This window comes from Lygodium microphyllum, chromosome 27 (genome assembly GCF_053477565.2).
Source record: "Lygodium microphyllum isolate KBCC chromosome 27, Lygodium_microphyllum_v1.1.10, whole genome shotgun sequence".
Lineage (NCBI taxonomy): Eukaryota > Viridiplantae > Streptophyta > Polypodiopsida > Schizaeales > Lygodiaceae > Lygodium > Lygodium microphyllum.
Window position 1 is genome coordinate 82,486,517 of NC_141161.1, and position 22,886 is coordinate 82,509,402.

The following is a 22,886-nucleotide window of genomic DNA, read 5'->3' on the forward strand; positions in this document are numbered from 1 at the left end:
TCTTCTGATGCAAATGACAGCATATAGGAGGGGGCAACATTCTTTTTGATAGTCTTAAGCTCTAGGTGACAGCTTCCATGGCTGTTCGAGTAGGGCAACAGCAGTTTTTTCAACACTTCTCGCAATGAAACTCTGAAATTTCTCTCTAAAACATTCTCTCTCATCCCCCAGCCATCTCTCAAATTATCTCAACATTTCCAGAGTTTGAGCCATCAAAGGAAGACATTTCAGTCAATCGTTGCCGTCAACCCTAATTTACATCAGAAATTAGGATTTTCATATCCGCCTCAGGATGCCTGCTCAAAATTTAGGACCTAGCACTTGAATTCCAACAACTGAAATTGAGAAATTTTAGGGAGATTCAAGAGGCCACTTGGCCAACATCAAATTTGGGGCTAAATTTTTCTTTCAAATATTAAGGTGAAGGCCAATCCCTAAGCAAACCAAGGGGCAAATCGGTTTGGAGACTTGTTGGACAGTTGGATAGCAAGAGCCACTTGGATTAGCGGAGAAGATCAGAGAATCTTAGTTGTACTCCTTCCATTTACAATATAAGATAAACAAATATCGCAAGGGATAAAATGTGCATTTTAAGTTTAGGTGAATTTTATGCTTGTTATGATTAGAGTTAAATCAGCTTCTTTACCACCCTATCCCGAGAAGGAAGGCTGGTTTCAGATACATTGGTTACACCAACCATTATGTATGGTGCATTGATTCAAACCCCTAGCTTGGCTACGTATCTATGGACACAAATTGAGAGATTACAAGGCATCATGCTCTCATCAATGATCTACACTAAGCCATTAGTACCACATGAGATCATCAAAGCTAAGTTTGCCACACCCCATGATACTAGAGACTCTTTTTCAAACCATGAATTTTATCCATAGAGTGCATGCCATGCATCTGGACAAACTGCATAGGAGAGCATTCGAGGCCTCCTAGCACACCTAGCCAAAGCAAGACACAAAACCTCATGATATGCAGAAGTCAAGCAATGACTCATAGGAAATGGGATTGACATACAGCACACACTGATCTCAACCCACCAATCCCTTCCCATGAAGATGATCTCCTACAAAGACCACTTCGTGAGGACCACAATAAATTGTTTTACCATGAGACTTGAATACTTGGATGCCTACATGCCACACAAGATGTGGGTAGCCATTGGCCAGCTCAAGGTTTCATCTCATCAACTTGAGATCAAGGCAATGAGAGCAACTCATATACCCCAAACCAAGCAAATATGTTGACAATGTCGGGAAGAGATGGACAGCAAGGAGTACTATATATGCAGATATAAAGCCTACAGTATGGACCGGACCAAATACCCCACACTGTAAAAGAACAACTCTCTCAAATCAATCATGGAGGCACCAAACTAGCACTACATAGGTCAGTTCTTGCTTGAGATTCAAAGGCTCCACACATCATTACTACAGGATGGTACTACACATAGGGGAGATAGGCAGTCATAGCTCATTGATTTCTTCCAAACATTAACCACACACAATACCTACACAGAGAGGGGTGATAGTCCAAAAAGCCAAGGAGATCAAAGTAGCATATCGACCACCACGGATGCAAAGATACTAGACACATAGGTTTCACCAAAGAGAGATGAGGGAGATTCGCTAGCCCCAAACTAATACTTGGTAGAGCTAGGAGATCAAACCAAATATTTACCCTATATTAACTCCTCAAGGGTGTATGACATACTCATACCACCAATTTCAACTAGGTGGAGCTAGGGATTATTATACCTTCATACCCAACTACACAACTAGATATATACAGCTCCACATATCCTCCCATTATCCATATTGTATCCCAAGCATCCTCTATTGTATGCCACTTTAGTCTCTCTTTGCACTACATATCACCATTGTGAGAGATGAGAGAACACACAGAGATCAAAGCTCAACCTCAGTTCCAAATACTGTTGATAGACGAGAGAGAGTGTGTGTGTGTGATTGCACGACACCATGCAATAATTTGAAGAGTGTGAAACGCAAGTACAAAGTATAACCCTTTAAACCTTAGCATTGAAGAGTATGTTCACATCCGAAAGGTGTAAAACACGATAACTACCCAAGCTTTTATAACATAGGTACATAAAATAAAAGAAAATAAAACTGGGGGAAAAGACTTTTCGTAAGAACAATAAAAAGCGTCCCGGTGTCCTGCTGACAATCATCGACACTCCTCTGTGAGCATAGGGAAGAGTCAAACCCAACAAACCCCCTCTGGAGAGAAGATGATCAATATACAAGGGTCATCCACCAAAGGAGATCAAACTTAAAGCATTGCGGAATGCTTCAAATTTGTCATGAGGAAGACCTTTGGTGAAGATGTCTGCCACATTACTCATGGTAGGACAATAGACAAGGCCGATATCACATCCATGTAGCCTCTCTCTGACAAAGTGATAGTGGATCTCGATGTGTTTCATATGCGCAGGAAACTCTAGGTTCCATGCTACTGCAACTGTCATGAGGACGCCTATCTTTGAAACCTCACTTAACATGTGGATTAATTTTTAATCACATGATTAAGTAAATGTTGCGCATGTGAGGTGCAACTGGGGTTAAAGTAAATTTACGAGCTCAAGACTCGAGGAAATCACGAGGTGTCAAAGGCAAAAGTTGTTATAAGTTGTGCCGCACAGGTACTTGGTGGTATCTGCTGCCAATTGTTGGCCTAGGTCATTCATTTGGCCATAAGTATCGGTTCGTGACACTAAAAAAGTAGCATTTAATGGTACCTAACGCTAATCTGATGGTCAAAGATGGCACACAGACACTTGGGAATGGAGGTTGCCTAGCCAATTTAATTATTGGCCAATCATATTATTTTTCGGGCACCAAAATATTTATTAGATTAATTTTTTGTATTTAAAGACTAAAAATTGATATTTAAATATGCATAATGCTAGAAAAACCATTTGGAAAGATTGCCACTTGTTAAAAATCCCCGTGCAAGACTGAAAAACGTCTTTGGAGACTGAAGAGAGGCAGTTTTAGTGGATTCAACCTGCAACAGAGAGGGAGGAGAGGCTACTCGTCTGATTTGCAACCATTGGAGGATCTTCTAACGCAGCCAAGGGCAAAAGAAGACCAATCAATAGCAGGTGACACCATCTATAGGTTGTTGAGATGAGGCAACAGGAATAAATGATTGATTTTCTTTAGTTCTTTGAATCTACAAGCTCTTGTGGCAGGGCAGTAGCTACATTTGACTGATTTTCAGTCATTCTTCGCAACAAAACTCTCAATTCTCTCTCTCTACAACTTTCTCTCCCATCTCCCACTCATTTTACAACCTTGCTCCAAGGATCTCACCATTGGATTCCTTGGAGGCTAAAAATTTGTAGATTTCTCTATTGTAAACCCTAATTTATAGCAGAAATTAAAGGTTTAGCAGCAGCCTCAAGAAACGTGCTAGAAATTAGAAGCTCCAAGATTTGTATTTTTCAGGGCTGAAGGTAAATTTCAGCTAAATTCAGGTGGAGGACTAGCCAGCCATTGAATTTGAGGCATTTCCATCGTCCATGAAGTGGGTGAAGGCCAATTAAGTGCCTAAATCAAGGGGAAAAATAGATTGAAGAGTTATTGGTTACTTTGGACAGCAAGGGGAGTTGAAATACCGAAAGGGATTGGAAGAATCCCATTGTAAATCAACTTCTTCTTCAATAAAGCTAAAGAAATACTGAAAGGGGCGCCAATTTTGGGGCCAATCAAGTATGCATTGTCCAAGATCAAAAGGTAAATTTGTATTTTCAGATTTTCTTTAATTGTTTGTTGTTGTAATTAAGTTGTAATTAGGGATTTACCACCCTATCCAAGGAGAAAGGCTGGTTACAGCAATGGCACTCTAACTGTTAGTGAACAAAGAAGTAGGCTCCTTGACAAATGCATCCAAATCAGCCAACAAGCATCTAAGCCATACGCATTGAACTGTGGTATTGAAAGCTGCCTTGTATTCAGCTTCATATGACGATGTGGCAATAATGGATTGTTTCTTGCTAAGCCAACAAATGCAAGATGAGCCAAGAAAAAAACAATTACCACTAGTGGAGTGACGAGAATCATAATCACTAGCCCAATCAGAATCACTGCAAGCATGTAAGTGCAATGGTCCCCCCTTGGCATAAAGCAATCCAAGAGTCCTAATACCCTGCAAGTAACGAAAAACACGCTTAACATCTTGCCAATGTGACATCCGTGGTTGATGCATATATCTACTCAGGGCTAAAACTGCAAACTAAATGTCTGGCCTTGTGTTGCATAAGTAAATAAGACATCCACTTGCTAGAGCATACGTATGGATATCAAACAAGTCACTATCATTGTAAAAGGACAGCTTTAGTCCAACTTTCATTCGTATACAAACTGGCTTGCAATCCTATAAGTCAAACCTCCCAAGAAGTTTACTAATGTATCTAGGCTATGACAGTCCAATTCCTCTAGCATCCTGAATGAACAAAATGCCCAAATAATAAGGCAAAGGCCTCGAATCTAACATCTCCAAGGTTTACTGCAATTTTGTTTGAATGCTGAAATTTGATCAGCATGTGTCCCTATAAGCAGAAGATCATCAACATAAAGACATATGACCAACAAGGATCCCCCCTCTTTACATATTTACAGTGTAGACTTCGATGACCTGTTTATGAACCTTGGCTGAGTAAAGAGGCATCAATCTTTGCATTCTTAGCTCGAGGAGCTTGCTTCAAACCATATAAATCCTTTTTCATCTTGCACACCAAGTGTTCAAATCCCGTAATTGCAAAACCAATGGCCTGTTGTACATACACTTCTTCTTGAAGTTCCCCATGTAAAAATGCAATCTTTATATCAAGCTGCTGCACAATCCATCCATAATGAGCAGCCAAAGCAACCATAGACCGAATGGTAGTCATGTGGGATGTAGGAGCAATTGTCTCCTCATTGTCAATGCCTTTCTTCTATGCGTAGCCTTTAGCCATAAGCTTGGCCTTATATTTATCAATGGATCCATCTACATTCCTTTTAAGCTTATACATCCACTTTGTACCAATGGCTTTCTTCCCAACAGGCAAAGAAGCTAAATCCCATGTTTGATTCTTTATGATAGAATCAAACTCAGCTTGCATTGCTGCTATCCAATGTACACTTTGTTGTGCATCCTCAAAACATTCATGCTCCTCATCATCAAGTGTATCTGCAGCCATAGCAAACTCCATGGTATATGCACCATCATGCATATGAGCTTGCCTTGTAGTACGACCAACAATAGGAGCATCCAAGTGACTATCTTTCATAGTCTGCAAATACCATCTAGCCATCTGCCTAGCTTCTTGACTGTGTACAAGCTCTTGCTCTGTACAACCTCTAGTACAACCATCCATAACAAACTCGATGGTATGTGCACCATCAGGCATACATGCTTACCTTCTAGTACAACTAGCAATAGGAGCTTCCAAGTGACTATCTTTCATAGTCTACAAATACCATCTAGCCATCTACCTAGCTTCTTGACTATGTACAAGCTCTTGCTCAATTTCAAATTCAGCATCTTGATGTATATTCAGATCAGCCATAGGCTGATTTTCTGCAATATCCAATGGAGTAGATGGCTGAACATTAAGTTCACTAGTTGAAGCTCCAGCTATAACACCAAAAGAAAAGGGCAGCAGCCCTTCAAATACATCATTGGCAGCCCGATATGTATCAAAACCAACAAGGGATAATTTTGATTTTTCATCAAAATCCACATCCCTACTGACAAATACCTTCTTAGAGACACGATCATATAATCTATATCCTTTGCTCTCACTACTGTACCCCACAAAAATGCATTTAACAGCCTTGTTATCCAACTTCTTTCTGAGTACCTTGGGAATGTGTGCATACGCAAGACACCCAAAAGTACGAAAATTTCCAACACAAGGTTTCCAGCTATTCCAAGCCTCAAAAGCCATGACATTCTTTAATGCCTTGGTGGGGCATCTATTCAAAACATGGCAAGCACACATAATTGCTTCCATCCAAAATCTGGGGCAAGCTCTTTGCTTTAAGCATGGATCTGGCCATCTCCATGAGTAACTCATTCTTCCTCTCTACAACCCCATTCTATTGTGGAATATAAGCAGTAGAGTTGTACTATGGACAATGCTTTTCTGCTTCAAAAAAGAATTCAGCATAGAAGACATGTATTCTCTCCCTCGGTCCGAACAGAGAGTCTTAACCCTGCAACCAGATTGGTTTTCAACTAGTGCTACAAAATTCAAAAATGCATCATACACTTCTGACTTTTTCACCAAAGAATAGACCCAGCGAAAAATGAGTAATATCATCAATGAAAGTGACAAAATAGTAACAACCACCCAATGACTTTGTTTGCATAGAGCCACATACATCTGAATGCACAATCTGTAATCTGGCAGTCGCTCTAAAAGCAACATCACAAGGAAATGAAAAACGATGCAATTTTTCCAAACTGCACCCCTCGCATATATGCTTAGGAGGTCTCTTCAAGAGAGGTAAACCATCAAACATCTGTGTACGCTGCATAAGTATCAAGCTACCATAGTTTACATGCCCTATACAAGCATGCCATAACTCTGCCTGTGACATAGAAAGAGTGAGAGTAGATGCTAGATAGACCGACTGATCAGCTAAATAAGCATCTAACTCATATAACCCATAACATAAAGTGCCAGTCAAAACCAAATTCATGTGTTCCTTATCTCTAACCATACATCCGTCATCATCAAAGGTAACTTGCAAATCACACATTACCAAAGAAAAAATAGATGACAAATTCTTCTTTATGCCTGCTGGCACAAATAAGGTATCTTGCAAGCAGAGAATAGAGCCATCAATGGGTGTCAACACAATCTCCCCAATGCCTCTAACACGGTATGATGCATTGTTGGCACATTGTATGAACTTGCCAGCGGGGGTTGTAATAACGGAAGAAAATAAATCCCTGCAAGATGTAATAGGCCTAGAAGCACCACTGTCAAAAAACAATGTGCTCGCATCCTTAGTAGAGCTAAATGCTCTATTAGCCCAAGAAGACTCATAACTGCATGTGTAAAAACAATAATCACTATCTGCAACAAAGGACGTAAACTCAATAGCAGTAGAAGGTGCATCAGAAACAAACATCCCTGACTCCTTTTCCTTGGCTATGTACTTTCTACATTCAGTGATGTAGTGATGTGGCTTCTTGCAATAGTGGCACTTGCCCTTCTTGGCTTGCGTGTCCCCCCGTTTCTTGCTACTTTGTGCAACACTTGATGTCCCAAAGCTCTACCGAGCATTTTTAGCTTGGATGCCCTTGCCTTTGCCATAAGAGCAAACTGACCAACTGAAGTTAAGTGGCTATGCGAAAATCCTCATGGTGAGGTTCACGGCCGTATGAAAGGCCAAATACAAGGGTATCAATGAATTCAAAATAGTAGTTATCAACTTCACATCTCAATAATACTCATCTGCATTCATCAATTGCTCATGCAAGTCCTGAATTTATTTAGATGATCCTGCATTGAATCAGCCTCATCCATTCTCACAGTCTCAAGCTCTTTCTTCAAGAAAGAGATGCAAGTCTCATTCTTTCCAACAAACATCTTCTCTAAGGCCAGTCATGCTTCTCGTGAAGAAGCCGTAGACCAAATGTGAGGGATGATAGACCGATGAACAGCCAATGCAATCAACTACAAAGCTTCTGCATCCCGTGTGTCCCATCCCTTTTGTGTTGCTCATCTCTGGGGAAGTAGCTGAGCTAGAGCAGGCTGAACACGTTGAGCAGGCTGAGTTGCCCGTTGTCCACATCCTCCTAGGGAGGTGTAGCAAGAGCCACAACTCCAAGTCTAACTTCTTCACAGCTCACATAATCCCAAACATTCTTTGCAATTAGCACATTCTTCATCATAAAAGACCACAAAGAATAGTTGTTACCATCCAACCTATCCTCCTTGGGTGGACACATATGTAAATACATCACCTCCCTGATTTGCCATAGTAAATGTCACTGATCAAGGAGCAAAAGAGCAATACTTCAAGCTAGACCAACCAAGAAATCTCAAAATTTCCAAAAATTACAACAAACACTTTACTGTAATTAGCAAATTTAATCACTCTGTCAAAAACTATTGAAAGTACACACTATCCAAGGTGCAAACAGTGCTTAGCAACACTAAAAATGCAAAAGCCCCAAAATTTATCATCCCAAAATGCACACAATCAATCTATTTCAAACTATCACTAATGTACATTTGCCAATCTCAAAGCTGGCAACAAAATTCTAACCCAAAATTTCACAAAAACTCTACGAGAAATGTGTCCGAGACACTTGCAAGAGCAGAAAGATGCTACCCGAGCACAAGCCCCTTCTAATGAATGAGATTTGAATTAAAATTTGATAAAATATTTTTATTTTACCTCCAATTATGAGTTGTGGCAGACAAATGATGGTCGAGTGGTGGTTGACAGCCTCCCAAGGTACACACTGATGGAGCTCGAGCTAGAGGCGAACGGGCCGCACGGGGACAAGGCACTTGTAGTGCTGGTGGCACCTGTACAATGGGCACGGAGAGCAGTATGAGCCATAAGGGGCAACACAAACAGGCACAATTAGGCAAGCAGCGTTTCAACTAGCGAGCGCTCCATGTGGAAGCGTTGCAAGTGTCGGAGGCGGACTGGGCCACCCAATTGCTCAGCGGGCACTGCTGGAGGTAGCACAGGGACAAACCAAAGGGCAAGCTCTCAGGCCATTGGTAGGTGAATAGAGCCACACCAAGCAACGCTGGCACTGCTAGCTAGCAAGGCGAGGGAGACCAACGGATGAGCTAAGCCTCATGAGCAGTGGATTGCTCTCATACCAAATGTGAGAGGTGAGAGAATGCACAGAGATCAAAGCTCAAGCTTAGCTGCAAGTACAGTCGACAATCAAAAGTGTGTGAGTGCAATTGCACGACACCGAATGTATTAATCTCAATAGTGTAAAATGCAAATATAAAGAACAACCCGCAAGGTGTAAAACATGATAAGTACCCAAACTATGTAACATAGGCACATAAAATAAAAGAAAATAAATTTGGGGAAAAAAACCTCTTGTAAGGAGAGTAAAAAGTGCCCCAGTGTCCTATTGAGAATCACCAACACTCCTATATGAGCAAAGGCATGAGTCAAACCCAACAACCATCACGCACCTTAGTTTATTACTTCACACTTTGATATTTAGTGATGATCATCACTCTACATGGTTATGTCTCCTAGACAATGTTTCTTTCTTTCTTGCCTCCTCCTTCTCCTCTCTCTCTCTTTCTCTCTCTCTCTCTCTCTCTCTCATAAACATAAGAATGAAGAGCCTCTCTCCATCCATCCTACACTTTGTTTTTTTCTATATGATGTATCAGGTATCCCATATGTCTATTTGTAGCATATTACACATGTTGCGCATGAGGCTTAGGCTTGTTACCCTCATGAAGTTATCTTATCAACTCTAGTGACATTGCTATTTTGGCTACAAGAGTGTATTCTATCATCTATAGTGCAAAAGGCAAAGTGGTACGCTAGGACAATTTGGAGGCCTTGCCGAGAAATTCGGTATACAAGTTACTAGGGCAGGTCCTATTAGCTCTCTAATGTGTTCTGTTATACGCCACTTTGGTACCATGTGGGGCACCGTTCTAGATTCTGGAGAGCATCCATGATGTTTCCAATCAATTTTTGTTATCTAAAATACATGATTGATGAGAGCGACCGATGGAAAATGCATTAAGGATAAAAAAGAACTAATCAGGAGATAACCCAATCAGTTTTGTTGCATGAAGGGTCATTGTTTCTGCAAGAGACGGTTGTCAAAGGCGCAAAGAAAGGAGTGGGATGGATTAGAAGCAGTAATAGATCACTTTTGTTGCTAGAAAGGTCATTGTTAATGTGTGGCATAGTTATCGAATGCATAACGGCAAAGAGGGACAGATTTAGAAGAGAGTATAAGATAACTGGGGCACAAATGTTGACAAATCCACACCTTTACATTAGACTTATCAGCATTTTTTTATTAGCTTTCAACAATGGGGGTTCACAAAGGGAACTATGCTCCAAGAACCATTCACAATTAAGCATTGTTTTTTTACCCTGAATTGGGAGCTCTTCACAAAGTAAAACAAAAGACAAAAGCGCAATATGGTTTGGGATCAACTGGTGCACACCATCATGTAGTGTGCAAACAACATTGGCTGTCATGAGAACATGTATTTTTGAAATCTCACTTAACATGTGGATGAATTTTTAATCACATGGTTAAGTAAATGTTGCGCATGTGAGGTGTAACTGGGATTAGAGTAAATTTACGAGACCGAGACCCGAGGAAATCATAGGATGCCAAAGGCAAAAGTTGCTATAAGTTATGCATAGCTACTTGGTGGTGTCTGGTGCCAGTTGTTGGCCTAGGTCATTCATTTGGCCATAAGTGTCGGTTTGTGATACTAGAGAAGTGGCATTTAATGGTACCTAACGCCACTCGGGAATGGAAGTTGCCTGGCCAATTTAATTATTGGCCAGTCAGATTATTTTTCAAGGCACCGAAATAATTATTAGATTAATTTTCAATATTTAAAGACTGAAAATTAATATTTAAATATGGATAATGCTAGAAAAACCATTTGGAAAGGTTGCCACTTGTTAAAAATGCCCATGCAAGACTGAAAAACGTCTTTAGAGGCTAGATAGAGGCATTTTTACTAGATTCAGCCTACAAGAGAGAGGGAGGAGAGGCTGCTCATCTGATTAGCAACCATTGGAGAACCTTCTGAGGCAACTAGGAGAAGAAGAATACCAATCAACAGTAGGTGACACAATCTATAGGCCGTTAAGACAGGGCAGCAACAGTAAATGACTGATTTTCTTCAGTTCATTGCATCTACAAGCTGTTGAGAAAGAGCAGCAGCAGTAAATGACAAATTTTCTTCAGTTCTTCGCAAAGAAAGTCTGAATTTTCTCTCTTCTCAACATTCTCTCGCATCTCCCAGCCTTTCTATAGCCTTGCTTCAAAGATTACAGCATTGAGATCAACAGAGACTGAGAAATTTCAGATTTCTTTGCCATAAACCCTAATCTGTAGAGCAGAAATTAGGATTTAGTAGTAGCCCAGGAAGCATGCCTACAATTGGAAGGTCCAAGACTTCGATTCAACAAGGCTAAAGCTGTTTTTAGCCTATTCAAGTGGAGGGATCAGGAAATCATTGAAATCCGAGCATTGTCCATCTCCATCAAAGCAAGTAAAGGCCAATTGAATGCTTGAATCAAGAAGCAAATCAGATTAAAGACTTGTTGGTCATTTAGAATAGCAAGGGGAGTTGGAATACCGAAAGGGATTGCAAGAATCCCATTGTGCATCAACTTCTTCTTCAATTAAGTTGAATAAATACCGAAAGGGGCACCAGTTTTGGGGCCAACAGGGTGTCCAATGTCCAAGATTATATGGTAAAGTGTGCATTTCACTTTTGTGAATTTGTAATTGTTGTAAATAGTGCTTAATCAAGTTATTTACCACCCTATCCAAGGAGGAAGGCTAGTTACATGATTCCATTGCCGCGATTTGCCCAAGGCACCTGATTGCAAGCGAAAGCAGGGGGCACTCATATTTAATTGTATAGATTTGAAAACTGAAGATCGCCAAATATACATTAGACCGGAGGATATGCCTAAGACATCATTTAAGATATCTTTTGGGTTGTATGAGTTTCTTGTCATGCCTTTTGGATTTACAAATGCTCCTGCTACTTTCAATCATAGAGGATTTATGGATACTTTCTTTGATGACTTGATTGTCTACTTAAACAATAAAATAGAGCATAGGAAGCACTTGGACATTGTGTTCAATGAGCTGTATAAGCATAGGTTGGTTATCAATTACAAGAAAAGTGAGGTTTTTTTGCATGAGATCCAATTTTTGGGGCATAATATATCGGCTAATGATATTTGCATAGACCCTACAAAGGTTGATGCAATACACTTATGGCCACCTCTCAGAAATGTACATAAGATCTGCAACTTCTTGGGGTTATATTCTTACTACAGAAAGTTGCCTCTCCATTGCATGCTTTGCAAAAGAAGAATATGCTATTTAGATGGACAACAATGGAAATTTAAACATTTGAAAAGTTGAAGGATAAGATGACTTCAAATCCTATACTTGTGTTGCCCAATCTAAGAAAGTCGTTTATGGTTCAATGTGATACATGTGGTAACAACATTGGGGTAGTTCTTATGCATGATGGCTAAGTTGTCATTTATGACTCCGGGGTGCAAAGAAGAATTCACAGCTCTATGAGAAAGGGCTCTTGGCTGTAATTCATGCACTATCTATATGGAAACATTACTTGTTGAGGGTTGATTTTATAGTGCAAAGAAACCATCAAACTTTGAGGTACTTTTTGATGTAGACAAAGTTGTCAGAGAAGCATATGACATGGGTAAACTTTCTCTCTATGTACAATCTGAAAATGAAACATATTGATGGTTAAAAGAATGTTATAGCTAATGCACTGTCACGTAAGCCACAAATTTCAGCCATCACCATGGTTTATCACACTGAGTTGGATGCCACGAAAGAGCGGTATGCTACTAATTCGGACTTTGCTTATGTTTATGATCAACTTTGCAATGGCTAGAGGCATAAGCACCTTGTGCTTAGGAAATGATTTTTTTTTTAAATAGACCATGGAATATGGACTATCATTTGTACATTTAGCAAACACGCCCATTTAATTCCGGTGAGGAAGAAAATAAAGGCTGATCACATGGCACAATTGTTTTTGCAACACATCTTTAAGTATCATGGTATGCTAGAGTCGATGGTCAATTATCGAGACCCTTAAATGAACGATGTCACACAAATCAAGAACCAGTTATGATCTCACAAGAGGACATACCCTCAAAACAAATCAACCAAGTATTACTTGCTTGAAGGCATCCCTTTCCATGCTCTACACGAAGGAGTCATTGTGGTGGTAACTTCTCTCATCTCAAGTTTCCTAATAGGCATTATTCTTATTGCAATAGGAATGGTTACACAATAAATGATTTATGGGCAAAACAATATGATGAAGAACATGGTATTCAAAAAAAAAAACCGCATTTATCTAGAGATTATTCTCCTTGCGACTACTGCAAAAAGAGTGATCATCCAATCCATCTATGTTTCAAGAGGCATTTTGATTAAGATCGTAATAGAGTATATTTCATGATAACAGGCTAAAGACCCCAAGGATGCAATGAATGTCAAAGGCAAAAGTTGTGATAAGTTAGCCACCTGGGCTTGGGGAATCAGTTGGTATCAGTTTTCTCCCTAGGATAGTTGTTTGGCCAATAACTATCAATGGTGACAGTAGAGACTAGAATTAATTAATTAATTAATTAATGCTAGTCTAAGGGTGACCTAGCCAATTTAATTATGGATAGGCACATTAAATTTTGGGCAAGGTTAGAAGGGCTACATTTAATTTTTAAAATTATTTAACTTTAAAAATTAATTTAATGGTTAGATAATTCACAAAAATGGGTTTAGAAGATTGCCACTTAGCAAAAATGCCCATGCAAACTGATTTTTGGGAGCCGTGTCTCAACCATTTAGTCAATTTTCAGCTGGTGGTGGTGGGGAGAGGGGGAGGGGGGGCGGCGGGATTAGTCATTCTACCTGTGCAAAAATCAACATTGGATGTAGGCAACAACCATCAAGGACCTTCCAGGGAAAGGTGACAGCAAGGAGACACCTTCTTGAAGCTAGTGACAACATTGTTGATCAGGCGACTGCATTTTGGAGGTGCCTAGCAGTAGATGATTGCATTAAATGCAACCTGGAGAGACACTAGGCAGCAATTGGATTTTAGGGTTTTCTCACAAAGAAAATCAGATATCTCTCTCATCTTGGCTTTCTCTCATCTTCTCGAGTCTATTCTTAGAAGATCTCCGCCTATCTCAGTCATTTGGAATAGATGCCAACCAGATTTAGTGGACAACAAAGGAAATTCTATTGTAAATCCTAAACTTCTACAAAGACTAGGATTTAGCAACCACCTCGAGACCCGTGCCATCAGTAGAAGGCATCATGCACTGAAATCAACACATGCAATTTGTGGTATTATTAGGGATGTTAGATGCCCAGTCATCCATTGTAAATTTTGGGCACGATTTGACCAATTAGGGTTCAATTAGAGTAAGTCCTAGGTGAAATTCAAGAGGCAAACTACCCAATTTGCTTGCTGATTATTGTACCAGCAAGGGGCTTTTGGATCAGCCAAAGAGATAGTGAAATCACAACTTATAATCAATCCATTAGCAATTGAAGATAAAGAATTCCAAAAGAGGCATAAATTTTGGGGCCAACAAGATGTCCATTGTCCAAGAATTTTAAACGTAAAGTGTGCATTTCAATTTATGTTTATTTGTTGATTATTGTAATTAAGTGCTTGATTAGGGAATTACCACCCTCTTAGAAATAAGGCTGGTTTCACTTTGTACATAAGAGTTGAGTTACATTGAAGTTTCACCTAGTGAGGAGCTCACTTAAGTTCTAAAGCAACGCTTGAGCTTATGTTTGGTCCAATGAGCAACTCACTTATAATTAATAACTAAGTCATTAATTAGCCCTTAATTAAAAAATGAGATCTAATTAAGGAGAAGCTATTTACTCATTTAAAAATATTATCTTGGCTATTTGGGACTCCTCTGTCATTTTGAGCAGCCCAAGTTTAGAGACAATCATTCTTCTCTTCTTTGCTACAGAAATTGTAAGTTTTAGCCATGGAATATGAGCAAACATCATGGATGGAGTGTGGATAGCAGCCATTCTTCTCCTCTTGACATAGCAAATCCATTGGGCAGTTTTGTGGCTCCGTTTACAGCAAGGTATGCTGCCATTTTTGTTGTACATATAAAAAAAAAGGTTATAGCACTATGGGCTGAGTTCCTCTCTTCTCCTCTGAGATTTAAGTGCACTTTCTTTGATTCAAAAGACAATTGCAGGTTCTTGGGTCCATCAAGACTAGAAACACAAACCAAAGATTCGTTATCCCAACCTATGCAATTTATCCATGGGAAGAGCAATTGAAGAGGCCTAGAATGAGGCATGGATAAACTTGATATCACTGAGTGTGCAATTCATGTAGGGGTAGAGCAATTGAAGAGGGCTAGAATGAGGCATGGATAAACTTGATATCACTGACTGTGCAATTCATGTAGGGGTAAAGCAATTGAAGAGATCTAAAACAAGGCATGGCTAAACTTGAAAATTTTGCTGGCTCATAGATCCTCTGGCCTTTAGAAGGTATTGAACTAGAGATCCCTGTTTTCTTCCTACCCACTCCATTGTTCCAGGAAGGCCTACAAGAATGAAGGAAGAATAACTGTTGTGCATTCTGAGAATGAATGTACAACAGTGCTCAATAAAAATGCAGGCAGTAAACGTAATTTAATATAGTGCTCCATACCCACTAAACAAATGAAAAATGAATTCCATATCCCAATATGTGCAACTCATAAATGGGCAGAGCAATTGAAGAGGACTAGAATGTGGTATGGAAAAGGTGAAGCATTGCTGATACATACAGATTTAGATGCAAACAGGCATACAGGATAAATACATAGGCCTTGATTAAACTTTATCTTCGAGAATTAACAGCCCTCCAGGTAGAACAGCCAACTGTGATGTTGCTCCAACAATCAAGCAGCATTACTTCTGATTTAGCTAGCTTGACACTAAGAAGCAGCAAAAGAAGATGCTATAGTGAATTCAGACAATTAAATACTATTATCTGGCAATGGACAAAAATGCTTGTACGCACCTTAGTTGGAGCAATCTGAAGCACATTCAGGAAATTTCCTCTATACAGAGCCCTGAAGCCATCCTTGCTGCATGTATCCAACAAGCCGTGTCATTGTCAGGCTCATAAATGATACTGTGATTGGAATGGTAAGGATAATGCACTGACCTCCATAGGTCTGAGATGGCCAAAGTGAAACCCTTTCTTGTATTGTTTGAGTTCACCATTGATAAAATCTGAAACCATGAAGTGTTTCGCAAAATACAATTAGAACTACTGCCATAATGTGTTAGCTTGTATTGAGTCACTAAACACTGATATTAGATATTGTTTCAAATGTATACTCTAGACTAAAAATAGGTGCTACTAAAAGCATGCTCAAGCAAATAAACAATTGGAGTTCAAGTAGATCAACAATCAGAGTGTTTTCATTCCTCCAGCCGCCTGTGCTTAACAAAATAAATTTCCTTGGTCAGTCCAAAAGTGCATTTTGCTATTTATCAGAAATCAGCAATCCCAACACAAAGAAAGATGATGAAAGCAACACCCATGTCTATGCCCTCCCTCCCTAACCTGTATATCACATTCAAGAAGGGTGTTATTAATAGCTTCCCAAAATCACAACTAGAAATACAAAGTTGTATTGGTGTTGTCTCATATTTTCTACCTTCACATAATCGCAGACCAGTTTCCTCAGCAAAGAGTCACAAGAACAAATGAGTGTCAATACCACAACATGCCTATGGTATCAACCAGGCCCAATATTGCAGCCAACAGACAAAAAATAATAGTCTCTCTGACAGTTGTCACCCCACATTGAACGTTGAAGTTACAAGGAGAGGTGTATGCAAGTGGTTAAGGAAGACTTGCAGAAATGTAGCATGAGGACAAGCTTAAATCTTGAAGCACAAAGGATGTGTAGATGACGCTATTTATACAGCAGCTCAAATCTTCTTACTTATAAAAGTTCCTTCTATGATGAACAGTTTTCTTGTTTGAAATTTCTCTGTTGTTGACTAGTGTATTGCATGACTAGTCAATAACACTGAATTCCATCATCATGAAAATCTCTCATCTAACTTCCCTTTGCCGACAATTTAGTATATATATTTTGTAATCATAATAGTCCAAGGCCAAATTTGTGAATAAAAAAGGTCAACAGAAGTAACTTTTCAGGGAACATCATGTTTCACATGAAATGGGAACTGAAACATGGAGATGGGACAAGGACAATATAGAGAGTGAAGAGAGGTGATACGGTTAGACCATTACATATTCAAATCATCATAAGTTCAATCAACAGTAATATCATAATCCAAAAGGAATGAATGTTAATAGATTGCTTCGTCTGATCTTGGATTTTGAGCATTGGACTCATATATTTTTCATTAGGAAGCTTATACTGGACAATTCTTCAAAATGATTGCAATGAAGACAATCTCAAAAGGTTGTAATGGACACATTCTCAAGGAGAATTTGATGGACCATCAACCTGATGTGAAAGATGTAAATGATTGAATCTGACATAAGAAAGGACAAACTCCTATCTGATAGCCTATGAAGTTGATCCTAAGAGCCTGGGGATCTATGTTTGATTATCACACATGAGCATGTAAATCAGTGATCAAACTTGAGCATCTGACATGCAGTAATTGGTTCTGAATACGGATATGCAGAGATTGGACCAGGATGTATGAAATCATGGGATCAAAAACTTATTTCAACCATGAGACAAGCATGAGAGGCTGAGGCTCCATGGCATCAGAGCAGCCAGAGACATGATCAGGATATGGTCACTTGTGTAAATGTGAGGAGCTAGAGGAGACATAGAGACATTGTATATGGGATCACCCTGGGGCTGAGGAGGTATGGAGAAGGGCCCTTAGAAGGATGTTTCACAGGGCAAAAAAGTCTATAATTGTAACATGGGGAATAATTCCATGGGTCACAGCCAGAGGGCCACTTGTGGATATGAGGATATACAAGAAAATCATGCCTATCTCATTTCCGGTCAGCTCTTGAGCAGTTTTCACTGTCAGTGTGGACTCAAGGGTACTGCCAAAGATGAAAGTTCGTAGCTAGCATCACTACTTGGTACATTTGGACCTCTAGATGTACCCATGCTATAGGTTTATTGAATATATCCACTGCCAAAAAATCTTTCTAGGATTTAGACAGACATTGCCCTTACTCTTTCCAGGAGAGGGGAGAGGATACAGGGCAGTTCAGAAGCTAGGAGGAGGAGGAGAGATGCTTTTCTCCGGACCTGGGAATTTGGACATATTCCGTCACTGTCAGCAGCACATGTTTGGCACCATAGACCTCCTAACTGATTATTCACTCAGGCCTTGTAATAGGCATCTGCTTTGTTGTATATGTTTTTGTTTTGGATGTCCCTTAAAGGGCCCTTTTGTGTGGCATGATTTGTCTTGAGGGGACTTGTTAATCCAAACGTTCTATTCTTTGAAGGAAAAATATGCTAATGGAAAAGTCTCAATTGCATGTGCATTCACTCATATGCATTTATATGCAACATTATTAACCAGTTTTATGGACAAAGCATGAACTTCACTTGCCTATGCATGACTAGAGCTTTTGATGATGACTAACCAAAAATTTGATCATGGGAAATGTATCAACTTGGATTTGGAAGCAAGTTTCTTCAACTCAATTTTGCAATTGTTGAGTATCCACTTTTAAACCTTAAGAATTGTTTTGCACGTCATGTATATAGTCAAGTCCTGAAAGTGCATTTTGCAAATGACATGGCACATGGCATTCCAAATGGCATGTGCACATCCATGTATCCTCGCCTGATGATGAAGCCATGCTCAAAAAGTTGGAGATAGTTCTTGTAGAAGGCCATCTTCATGCAAGTGGAGGATCTGGGGTAGTCCCTGTCCTCTCAATGTCTAGATGCATGATGTCCACCTGATGACATGTTTCAGCTCAGAGTGACCAAGTCCCATGGTGGGTGCATCTATACTGTATCGAAATGGTGGTAGTGCATGAACCTAGAAGCCATGGTTCCTCAGCCACACACTAATATGTTCAAACCAAGATATTGTGTCTCCTCTTGCTGCAAGATGCTATGAGGAGCATAGTGCCAACTATACGTCCCAAACTAGATTGAATTGCTATAGTCTATGAAGATATACTACTATTTGGAAGAGTGCATCAACCACCGTGACTAATGTATCAAAAAGACACAACTTAATAGATGGCTCCTGGAACTGCAACTAGGCAAACTGTCCCTGTATCTCTACAGCAGCCAAAGCTGCAAAACCTCGTAAACCTAGCATCAATGGCTCTCCTGATAGTGAATTTGGGCCCAAAGAAGGGGACCCCGAGGTTAATCCAGGATAATACTCAATCCACTCCATTGCCTTGGTAGAGAAGCTATCATGTTGAAGTGGCAATCTAGCTAGCTAAAGTAATAAAGATCATGACCTTGGTCTTCCCTAGGCTCACTATGAGATTCCTCTTATCAAGAGAACTGATATGGACACAATGTCATCTAGGCATGGTAAATTTGGAATCAACACTCCTACCAGTGGAGATCCATAGCATGTGTTTCTATTGCATAATCTTTGATCCACGAAAGCTTAGTAATGACCACCAATGTATATATGAGTTAGGCACTCTAAAATTGGAACCTCTTAAGTTTTTGGAACAACCTGAACATTCAGTCAATTAAGTCGACTGTTGAACCCAGTGCAATAATATTTGATCCAAGTGCAACAAATAGCAAGATGTAACTAAATTCAAGATATAGCTTTTGATAGAACCACCTGATGCCTCTGAAGTTCTTAAACAGGATGCTGCTTCAGCAAACACGGCTCTAAATGCAAAGTCGTGCTATGAAGAGGACATTCTTTAGGAGCTGTAAAATGTCAAAGGAAATTTGACTTGCAAATATTCAAGTTTGTGTTCTGACCAGAAGAAAGTAGATGGTTTGCTAAGCTTGCCAATCCTTTCTTCTTGTTCAAAGAGCTTAAGCCTTATTTCGATCTCCTAAAAGTGCTTCTATGTGTTCCATCTTAGCAACCTCCTCTAAGGTCGATTGGACCGTTCTCTTATAAGGCAAGTGGTGAAGCAAACAGATGTCTTGGAGGATTTATTTTTGCTTATCAAACCTAATTTGACCCTTCTTAGTATGGCCATATATTGTAGTGAATTTTTGAAAAACTGGTATGCTCTCCATTAAAAAGTGTCCAATCAAACAGAAATCAGACAATTGAGTCAAAGAAGTTGTGATAAGGCACATAGGGATATCTTAAGTCCAGTTGCTTGTCTACTTTTCCACAAGGATGTTAGGATAAGATCAAGTGCACTTCTCCCAACACCTCACAACATCATCCTCAACCACAACACTGCACCATATCTAGTTCTTGCACATCTCAACCATCTTAGCAACTGCATATGCAGAAGCATGCATGTGTATGGACACGTGCATCCTCAACCACGACCTGCACCATATCTAGTTCTCACACACCTCAACCATCTTAGCAACAGCATATTCACAAGCATGCATGTGTATGGACACAAATACATTTGTATTATGTACCACAAAACCTTCATTGGATAAGAAATATCCATGTTAGCTAAAAAACCAAGTCATTACTATGGATCGAGTCCAAAGATTTATGGTAGTCTGTAGAGTACACTCACTTAGCAAAACACTATATAAGTTCCAACAAAATACAAACATGTTCAATAAATGCAAAGCTTTGTGGCGGTCTATAGCAGTGTTTTGCTCATAGTAATCAAAACGTTCAGAAACGAAACGTTAGATACGTGTTAAGTTTCTTTCAAGAGGGGGTAAAATAAGAAACACGGGTTTTTTTATATAGGGATTTTTAATAGTTTTGACTTAGGAAAGAGATTCTAAACCTCTATGGAACTGTCTCTTAAACAAAGAATGGCCAATTGAGCTTGAGTGATAATAGAGTCACTTGAGAATAGTACGTTACATATCCATGATCCATTATTGACTTGTCACTAATGTCAAAGTTTGTCTTTGGGCAAGCTATACTATCGTTTAGAACTCAAACATTATGATCCATATATATCATACAAAGAAAAATGAAATAAACATGTAAATAGCCTATCTACAATATGAACTGAGCCAAGTTGCAACATCATGATTCTCATTTCAAAACAAACTGACAAAATGTCAAAATCGAAATGAATCATAATATATCATAAGTAACTCATAAATGAGACTAAAGTCGTATAATAATCAACTCTCAAGACAAGAATAGATACTAGATTGACAAAGTCTAATAACTAAATAAAATCACAAAAAAATCACTCTCTCATCCAAAATCTTGAGCCCTCACAAGTCATTACACATCATCATTGTCATGTTTAACATTGCCCAACTGTTTTTGTCAAAAAAACCATGTTTTGGTTTCCAACTCACCAAAAAAAAAAAACCCATGTTTTTTCTCTCAGAAACGTTTATTACTTTAAGAAACATTTCGTAAGTTTCAAACTGAAAGAAATGTGTTTCCTAGCTGCTATGGTTTCGCTTTACCAGTAAGTCATTAAAATGGATCAAAGGTGAGATGCACAAAGGTACAATACCTTACAGCATTCAAGTGGAGCTACCACTGTCCGTGAAACAGCAGCTGAGATGCATCCTGAAAGAAGGTGTTGAAGAATCCTCTGTTTTGATCTGTGATATCCAACTCGTCCCTTCTTACTGTGCCTTCCTGCAAATCAAAATTAGCTGAGAGAATACATTGAGAAACGATGTTATCTGGAGTGTTGGGAAACCAAATACATAAAGCATTCTTGTTCAAATTTCTTTTGGAATAGAGAAAATGCTCTGGAGGGAGTGAAGACTGTGCTAATCAGTGGAAAACAAACCATAACTCAAAACTTTATTGCAACGATATCACAAAGAAATGGTTGTAAAGTAACTGCAGTAGTGGAGAACAAATCAACAATTGTCTGTGGACCACTATGGCAGTGTCAATTCTCTAGCAAGAGGCAACTATGTCAGCATAGCAATTCTTACTTACAGACAGCTACAACAGATAGAAGAAGGTGCAATCAAGGGGACAGGAACCACTCTCAACCTCATGTAACAATAGCAATGCTCCTACATAGGAGACTAGAGATTGTTTTTTCCATCTTCTCAATCTCATAAGGCAATAAGTTCACTTCAACATAAACTGGTTCTTTCAACAAAAATACAAATCATGGCTTGTTGTTTTAGATCTTCATGTTTCCTTGGTCTGTGACAAAGAAAAGGATCAACTGCATACAGAACGCAAACTAAGCAAGTACAACTACCTAGCAACTGATAAAACTTACCAGATGACAATGGAAAGGACATATCAACATCTCCAAGGTCAACCATAGCTCTTCCCCAAATTTGAAAAATATCCCTTAGATCTTTGAAAGTTGAAAGCATTAGAAAGCCTCTACAAAGTAGAAGAGGGGCATAATAAGCAAGCTAAACAGCTCCTCATGGACGGGTTTCTGTCATCTATAGGAAAAGCAGTTACTACACCTGTATTCTGAAAAATCAAGCAGCTGGCTTCGATGGTTCAGACCTAAAGAACCTACAGCCCCTCCCTTCCTGTGCAATTTATTTGCCAGCTTTTCAATATCCTTGTCCGCACTCCTGCATTAAAGAAATACAACAAATAAGACTGTTAATAGATTTCCAAAGGTACAACTAGTAAAGTAAAAAGTACAGTGAAACTGCAATTTGAATAGCATCCTTCTAAACAAACCAGAAGGCGTTCTTAAGTGAAAGCAAAATGTAAAACCCACAATGTTCATCCACATAAGCAATAGCCACTCAAAAGAAAAACCAAAAAAGAAGCTGTATTGGTTTCACTTGTCCAATTTAAAGTATTGTAAGGTATGATACTTTTCTTTTACTCACTCCATTATCCTGAATTGTGTATACTATAATCACTCTATGGTGCAAGGATGCACACATGGAAGCTTAAATCAAAGACACAACAAAATGGAGGAAATCTTGTAGAATTGATTTTGATGTTCTCGGAAGGTTTGGTGTGATGTTGAAAGGACCTACTTAGTC

At 39.3% G+C, this 22,886-nt stretch overlaps 1 protein-coding gene across 5 annotated transcripts in view; it reads right to left on the reverse strand.

The window, feature by feature from the left end:
- LOC148012532 (uncharacterized) overlaps positions 1-22,886 on the reverse strand; it is a 216,390-nt gene that overhangs the window by 107,190 nt on the left and 86,314 nt on the right. For all 5 annotated transcript variants that reach the window (XR_015689048.1, XR_015689047.1, XM_087669059.1 and 2 more), the window contains exons 5-9: positions 22,347-22,460; positions 22,148-22,257; positions 21,413-21,540; positions 15,992-16,059; positions 15,845-15,911 (exon numbers count right to left, since the gene is read on the reverse strand). Coding sequence is in view for 3 of the 5 variants with exons in the window: in XM_087669059.1 (XP_087525185.1) it covers positions 15,845-15,911; positions 15,992-16,059; positions 21,413-21,540; positions 22,148-22,257; positions 22,347-22,460 (487 nt within the window). In the remaining 2 variants the exon portion in view is untranslated. The remainder of the gene's footprint in view (positions 1-15,844; positions 15,912-15,991; positions 16,060-21,412; positions 21,541-22,147; positions 22,258-22,346; positions 22,461-22,886) is intronic.